Source organism: Fringilla coelebs, assembly GCF_963513975.1.
Source record: "Fringilla coelebs genome assembly, chromosome: 4".
Lineage (NCBI taxonomy): Eukaryota > Metazoa > Chordata > Aves > Passeriformes > Fringillidae > Fringilla > Fringilla coelebs.
Window position 1 is genome coordinate 71,265,617 of NC_140032.1, and position 8,120 is coordinate 71,273,736.

The 8,120-nt window shown below is 54.7% G+C and overlaps 1 protein-coding gene across 1 annotated transcript; it reads left to right on the top strand.

Moving 5' to 3' along the window:
- Positions 1-831: 831 nt before the first annotated feature.
- RCHY1 (ring finger and CHY zinc finger domain containing 1) lies at positions 832-4,854 on the top strand. The gene is made up of 9 exons (XM_084203969.1): positions 832-940; positions 1,038-1,157; positions 1,868-1,983; positions 2,048-2,126; positions 2,382-2,426; positions 2,531-2,589; positions 2,919-2,945; positions 3,241-3,361; positions 3,588-4,854. Exons 1-9 carry the CDS (start codon positions 857-859, stop codon positions 3,714-3,716), a joined length of 780 nt encoding a protein of 259 aa, XP_084060095.1. The 5' UTR covers positions 832-856; the 3' UTR covers positions 3,717-4,854.
- The last annotated feature ends 3,266 nt before the right edge of the window (positions 4,855-8,120 follow it).

Here is an 8,120-nt window from a genome sequence, read left to right on the forward strand (position 1 = left end):
GAATGTTTGGGGAGGGAAGAGTGGAGGTTTTTGGGGGAAAGTTGGGTTTGTGGAGGAGAGAAAGGTTTAAGGGGAAGGTTTTGCATGGGGAAGAGTGTGGCCAGCAGGTCCAGGGAGGTGATCCTTTGCTTGGCCCCAGTGAGGCCACATCTGGAGTGCTGTGTTCAGTTCTGGGCTCCAGAGGTCAAGAAGGACAAGGAGCTACTGGAGAGGGTCCAGCAGAGGCCAAAGATGATGGAGGAGTCTGGATCATCTCCCTCAGGAGGGGAGACTGGGAGCTGGGCCTGCTCAGTCTAGAGAAGACAGCAGGAAACTCATCAATCCATACAAGTTATCTCCAAGACGGGTGTCAAGAGGATGGTGCCAGATTTCTGGTGTGCCCAGCAACAGGACAAGGAGCAGTGGCCAGAAACTAAAACACAAGGAGCTCACAGAATCTGTCCAGCTGGATGGGACCCACGGGGATCACTGAGCTCAAGGAGTGTTCGGACAAAGCTCTCAGGCACCTGGTGGGATTGGTGGGGTGCAGGGTCAGGAGTTGGACTCGATGATCCTGACGGGTCCCTTCCAAGTTGGAATATTCTACGAATCTGTGATTGGTCGTGGAGTTCCCTCTCTGGACACATTCCCAGCCCGCCTGGACGCGGTCCTGCTCTGGGTGACCCTTCCTCGGCAGGGAGCTCGGACTGGGAGATCTCCAGAGCTCCCCTCCAACTCGAACCAGGCTTCAGCGAGAAGGGGAACACGAGGCTTCCGGCGGGGGAGCGGGGGAAGCCATCCTGTAACCTCCAAATCCCCCGGAACCGGCTGTGAGGAAGCGGAAGGGGTGGAGAGGGACCGGGCAGCGGCGGCGGTCATGGCCACGGCGGGGGGATCGGAGGGAAGCGAGCCGGGAAGCGAGCAGGGATGCGAGCACTACCGGCGGGGCTGCCGGCTGCGGGTGGGTGAGCGGGGGCCGTGCCGTGCCGTGCCGGGCCGTGTCAGGGTGGCGGCCGCCCCGCGGTGCCCCGCTCCATGCCGTGTCCTTCCGTTCTCAGGCGCCGTGCTGCGGGAAGCTGTACCCGTGCCGGCTGTGCCACGACGGGGCCGAGGAGCACCAGCTGGACCGGTTCCGGGTGTCCGAGGTGCAGTGCAGCCGCTGCCGGCTCCTGCAGAAGGTGCGTCGGGCCGGGCACGGCAGGAACCGCGCTGGGCGTGCGGTGCCACCTCCCCGCTCCAGTCGGGGTGATGGCCTGTGGTGTGTCAGGGGAGGGGTAGGATGGATGGATGGATGGCAGGAAAAGTTCCTGACCCAGAGGAACGGGAACAGGCTCCCCGGGGAAGGAGTCACGGCCCCAGTCCTGGCACGGGGCAGGAGGCATGTGGGCAGTGCTCTCTGGCAGGCCCCTGGTGGGATGCTCGGAGCTGTCCTGTGCAGGGCTGAGCGTTGGACATTGCGAACCTTGGGGGTCCCTTTCCAACTCGGGATGTCCTGTGATCACAGAGCATATGGCACAGGGCTGTCTCCAGGCAGTTCTGGAGTATCTCCAGTGAGGGAGATTCCACAGCCTGTCTATTCCAGGCCACAGGAAGGAATCTCTTCCTCCTGTTCAGGTGGAACTGCCCGTGCATCAGCTTCTGCCATTGCCCCTCGGCCTCTTTCTGGGCACCACGGAGCAGAGGCTGATTCCATCCTCGTGGCACCTTCCACATCCCTGCAGACGTGGGTTGGATCCCCTCAGCCATCCCTTAGCAGGGCCCAGCTCCCTCAGCCTGCCCTCTCCGCTCTGTCCATCGCTTCCTAGCTCTCAGCCTTGCTCCACGAGCTCCACGCCCCTCTTGCAGCCTGGAAGGGGGCCCAGCACTCAGGATGTTCCTGTCCCCCCAGGCCCAGCAGCGCTGTGAGGGCTGTGGCAGTCTCTTTGGGGAGTACTACTGTGACATCTGCCACCTGTTTGACCGGGACAAGAAGCAGTACCACTGCCAGGAGTGCGGCATCTGCAGGTGCGTGCGGGCGGCGGGCCCGGCTCCGCGGGCACCGGCCCTGCCCTGACCCCTCTCTCCGCAGGATTGGCCCCAAGGAGGATTTCTTCCACTGCTCCAAGTGTAATTTGTGCCTGAGCCTGAGTCTCCAAGGAAAGCACAAGGTGAGGATGCGCTGCTTATTTCCATATCTTAAAAAGGAACGCCTTGGACGTGAAGCTGGATGTGCCTCGGCCCCATCTGAGGCCACAGGAACAGGGAAAGCAGTGGGTTCTCCTCCTCTAAATTCACCTAAGAGCAACACAGGTGCCACTAATTGAAGACATAAGAAATTTTACATATTGGAACTTTGCAACATAGAAAAACACAGAAAACTACTCAGCAGAATAACATTTTCTTCTCTTTTTCCATTTGCAAAGTGTATTGAAAATGTCTCCAGGCAGGACTGTCCAATATGTTTGGAGGTGAGCAGATTCTTTTCATCTCATGGATAACTGTGTGGCCCTATTTTTGACTCTGTGTGTGATCTAATTTTCTTCTCTTTTGTCTTATATTTGCCTCCAAACAGGATATTCACACGTCTCGTGTTGGAGCCCATGTTCTGCCGTGTGGTCACCTTCTTCACAGGTAAAGCAGACACCTGAGCAAGGGGAGCACCTGCTGCATTGTGCTGGGTGACTATTCAGCACTGCTCAGTCTGTACCAGCTGCTTACAGCTGCTTTCTGAGGGATCTGCATTGTGGGGACAGTCTGTTTCTCCAGGAAGTATTTTCTCTAGGGGGATTGTCTTCCCTGTCAGTCAGCTTTGACAGTGTGAAGCTCTCCTGTCACTTGGCCTAGGGATGTTTTTGATTTCTGCCTTGGGGATAACCATGGGGCTTATTCCCTTTGTGCAGTGCAGGTGTGTTCCCTCTCAGTAATTCAGTGTTTCTTACTGACCTGTGTTTCCTTTTCAGAACATGTTATGACGAAATGCTGAAGGAGTAAGTATTTCCAAACATCTTTCCTCTCAGTATTGCCCTAGTCCAAACATACTGCCTCAGGAGGTAAAAATCACCATGCCAGTTCTGTACCAGCTGACTTAAAGGCAGCTCCTAAAGGGATGAAGGGCTAACTTAAATGGATAAAGTGCATTTAATTTCCAATTCTGTTTGCCAGAACTTGCTGCTCTGTGCTGTTTGTTTGCCTGGTACAGTGTGAAACTTGTCCCTAGCAATGGACTTGTTTCATGGCCTCCCTTCATCTTCTGATTGAGACGTGTCCCCCTCTTTCTGCCAGAGGCTACAGGTGTCCCTTGTGCATGCACTCGGCCTTGGACATGACCAGGTACTGGCGCCAGCTGGACAACGAGGTGGCGCAGACTCCCATGCCCACCGAGTACCAGAACATGATGGTGGAGGTAAGGGGACAGCCTTGCCTGCCTTTCCTGGAGCTGTGCCTCGGAGTTAGCAGCAGTAGAGGGCACTAGGGATGCGTGCTGGATCAGGAGTCAGGCCAAGGGGTGGGAATGCTGACAGCAGTCACGTGTGGGGGTTCGTCATTGCTGTTTATATACATACACCCACCGCTGGTGCTGCAGCCTCTCCCTCCCTCCCTCCCTCCCTGCCTTCCCTGTGTGCCTGCAGATCCTGTGCAACGACTGCAACGCCCGCTCCACGGTGCAGTTCCACCTGCTGGGCATGAAGTGCCAGAGCTGCGAGTCCTACAACACGGCCCAGGACGGGCGGTGCCGGCTCTCCTTGGAGGAGCAGTGACCGGGGCGCGCGCGGCCGGCCCCGGCAGGGACTGGTGTGGGAACAAAGCCACTCTTGTGTCGGTAAAAATTCCAGTTTGCCCAGTTCAAGGAGTCCTTTACTGCATCAGGGAGGAGGCAGGTGAGAGGAGCAGCACAAGGAGATGTGGCGAGCGGCTGGAGTTTGGGGCAGCTCTGGGGGAAAATGGGTCGCTTGGAGAGGCCTCTGGGGCCGGTGCCAGCATCCACGGGGCTGTGTGTGAGGGCCTGGTGTTCCCTGGGAATGATGGGTGTGCCCCCTGGGAATGATGGGTGTGCCCCCTGGAATGATGGGTGTGCCCCCTGGAATGATGGGTGCCACAGGGACAGCGGGCAGGAGCGGCATCCTCGGCTCCCTTCGTGCAGTGCCGCCCGTGTGTACAGAATTCCCTTGAAACAAGGGAATTGCCCTGCCTGCTGGGATGAGCAGCTGGAAGATCCAGGTGCAAAGCCCCCTTTTTCCCCCTGGACACCCATCCTGACTTGCTGCCATCCCTCTGCTCAGATTCCTTTGCCAGCTGCAGTGGCTTTTCCCCCTGTTTCTTCCTCGTTTTGCACGGTTCACTGGCAGAGGCTGAGGTGGTGCAGACTTTGAGACTTGTACATGGCTGGATTTTGCTGGTTAGGTACCACCTAAAGTGAGGCACATCCTTCACATCAGGCTGAGCCTGAGATGTCCACTGAAATTAAGCAGTCCAGGGCCCAATTTTCTGTGATTTTGGCGTTTGTTCATGGTAGAACTTGACTGGGGGGAGATCCACTGCCTTTTGAAAGAAATAAAAACCCCAACTCCACCCTCTTTCATGTAACATCCTGCCTGAGGTGTTTTGCAGTCTTAAATATTGCAGGAAGTCCTTGATTTCTGTGAATTTCACATGCAGATACTTTACAGTAATAAGATATAAAAAAGGGTTAGTTACTCTTCAGGTTATGAGTACTCATTTTTACCTTGTTCTGTTGTAAAATGAGCTTTTCTTAATCCAGCAGTGCCCGTTTTCCGTAGGGACTATTTAGGATTTGGATGGTAGCTATTGTGGCTTGCCTTGACCGGGGTATCTTTTTCTGGAGCACTTTTCTCACTGCTATAAATAAATGTAAAAAAAGGTCTCTATTAAAATAAACAAACAACACTGAGCGTGATGTGCTCTTCTTTCACACACGTACTCCCTGGAAATTCCCAGCTGAGTTTAAACCATGATTCAGTGCTGAAAAATGCTTGGATATGGCGGGGTGTGAGGCCCGAGACACCGTCAGGAAAGTAAGTGCCTTACTTTTTACAAGCTCCTTTGTTTTCATATTTTCCTTCTGTGGTACAAGCAAGACTCCCTGCTGCTTTGGTTGGCACCTGGTGACTCCACCTCCTTCCCTGGATGGAGACCTGCTCCCAGGTAAGCCTGGAAGTGCCAGTGGGGCTCCCACCGGCCTGCAGGAGTTGTCATCCCAGAAAACCCTGGCCAAGCAGCCTTGGAGTATGTTACTAATGGTAAAACTCTGCTGGTCAAGTCCACAACCAAGCAGGTTTGCTGTTAAATGGGAAGCTGATTTTATTCCAGTTATTAATTGGAAATGTTCTTGTTTGGGTTCCAGCCGCAAGAGGAGGCTGAAAGAAAATTCTTAGTTGAGCTGAGCTTTGGTGTTGGGAAGGAAAATTATTCATGGTACTGGATCCAGGTGATTTTGACCTTTTGCTCTCCTGTTTTTGGTGTTTGCCTCTGGAAAGTGCACGAGGGAATGGGAATGCTGAGGGAATGCTGAACCGCTGTTTGGTGTGTTTATCTTGGCACCGAGCCCTTAACTCCCTTGGCCAGGGAATAAATGGCAGGGCAGGAAAAGGAATGGCATTTTCAGGGGATAAAGGGCAATAGAGGGGGAATAGAGGCAGGCAAGGAGCTGCTTTAGGGGATGGGAGGTGCTGTATGGAGCTTTGCTGCCCTGTCCATGGAGGTGCAGCCGATGGGAGCGGGAAGGATGCTGGGATCAGGGCGCTGAGGTGATCCAGGGATGGAAGCAGCAGCTCAAGCTCCCTCACTCCCTGGCACCTGGAATGCTGCGTTGCTCACCCCTCCAGGCCAGAATCAGGAGCAGAAGGGATTTTTGCTGCTTTGTGGGAAAAAAGCGGAGTTCCAGCAGGCTCAGGGGCCGCACACGAGGTCAGGGAGCTATTAATAAAGGAGGAACGCCGAGAGGGACTCGTGGAGGCAGCAAGTGGAACAGTGCCGGGCTGGGGGGCTCAGCCGAGTGGGATGCCCAGTTTTGGCCTGCTTTGGTGCCTCTGGTGTGGTTCTGGCTTGCTCCAATAGCATCATTTGGGATGGAAGTGGGGGTGTTCTGTGTTAAACCCGTGGTTCAGCCACCCCTTCCTGGGGCTGTCTCGCCCCTGCCCGGCCGCAGGGAATCCATCTGTTTTTAAATTTCCAGCTGGAAGGGAGGGAGAGGCTCCTGGTGTTGTGCTATTTATACCTCAGAGGGGCAGCGTCTGTCTCTGCAGGGCTCAGCCCAGGGGTGTGCTGGGACCTCCGTGCTGGAAACGGGGCGGTTTCCTTGGATTTGCTCCTTCGTGGTCCCGGCTGGAGTTGGCTTCTGACACCTGCAACCAGGAGCTACTCACTCTGGCACCTCCACCCTTGGAAAGGTGGCTGATGCATGGGAATATTCACCAAACAAGAGCATCCTTAGGGAGGCCAGAGGGAGTCTGGAAGGCCGGGATGAAGCTCCCAGGCGGCGGGAGAGCCGGGGCGGGATCGCATCATCCCGGCGGGCTCGGGGGATGGGATGGGATGTTCCACACCCCGGAGCTATGCCAGCTATTCCTCTTTCTGTATAAATAAAATAGCTCTGAGATGAAACGGAGCCAGAGGGGGGCGGGGGGGAGCGAGGCGAGGGAGATGGGAGGAGGTGGAATTGAGCCAGGGCTGTGGGAGACTTTGGGAAAAATGGGAATTGGCTGGTTTTGCAAATTAAGCAAGTTGGTAGCAGGGTTAACCCCGCTGGTTTTTAAAAGAGAGGGAAAAGGGCCTTTTTTAGGGCATGTCCTGGTTGCTTCTCCCCTGCTGTACTGGTGTGGGACAAACCCCTTGACAAGCCAGAGGGTCTGAGGTGGGAATGTGAGACGGGTGCTTGAAGCCATTGCCTGGAACACAGGCATCCTCCCTCTGAGGGCATTACCCCCAGAATAAAGCGCTTTCTCCACTTGGCAAACGCATCTGTTATTCCCTGGGCTGCCCTGTGCCTTGGCTCGTGCTGCCAAACAGTCCTGCAGATATGGAAACACACTGTCCATGTCCACATCAGCCGTGTCACTGGGGATGGTGTCTGGTCCCAGAGAGGTGAGGAGTCTGTTTTCACCCAGGGGTATCCCCAAAAATATCTACAGCTTCTTCCTTGCATTGTAGGGCAGGAGAGAGTGGTTCATTTTGAGGATCCAGGCAAAGGGTTGAGCAGGAAAGCTGACACCCCATTTCTGTCCTCCTTCATGAAAAAGGAATTTATTCCCTTGGGGTTATATACTTTTAATTGAAGGGGATGACTTTTCCTCCACCTTTATTCCCTCAGTTTGGCAGCAGCAGCACAACACCTGTTTTATTTCCAGAGAAGAAGGGTGGTGGTTTTTTAATTCAGTTTGTGGCTTTTCTTAGCCAAGGTAGCCTAATTTGCTGATTCTCAGGTGCCAAAAAGGTGAAAAGGAATTTTGCCCATCCTAAGCATCTTCAGAGCCTGTGTTTCCCTGTGTATGCTCCCAGCCCCAACAGTTTTCCAGGCTGGCTGGGGCTGGGAGGTGCAACAACCAAGCACAGGTTTATTTTCTTGTTCTCACCAAGGGCTGAGGGCTTTGCTTTCCACTGCCAGGGAATTTAGCCAGAGGGAGAAGCTGCTGAGCATCCCCTTCCCAAACCAGCTCTGCCATCAGCCACCCCCAGCCTTCCCACACTACTAAAAGCTGAACACAAGTTGGGGATGAAAAGAACACTCCTCTGTATTTTAGCAGCCAAGTTTTTCTGAGGAATGGAAACAAAGCTGTGGAGCGAGCAGCCACGTGTATGAAAGGGATGGTCGGTGCATCTTCCCGTGGGCTCCTGGGCTGCTTTTGGGACCAAACCCCCCACAGTTAAATGGGAAAACTTAAATTAGGAACTTCTGCATGGAAGCACCTCCAGGAAAAGAAAGGGAGCAATGACTGAGCAGCCCCATAGCTGTTCGTGGTTCCTGGGGAGACCAGGTAAAGGATTTCGTAGCAGGGCAACACAGGGAAGTGATTTTAGGGAAAGGGACATGTGAAAGCACAGGAGACCCCGGCACACTGCTGGCTCTGGCTCAGCAGCCCCCCACTCCCCCCCAGATCACAGAGCAGCAGCATTTCAAAGGATGCACTGGCCGAACCTCCATCCTC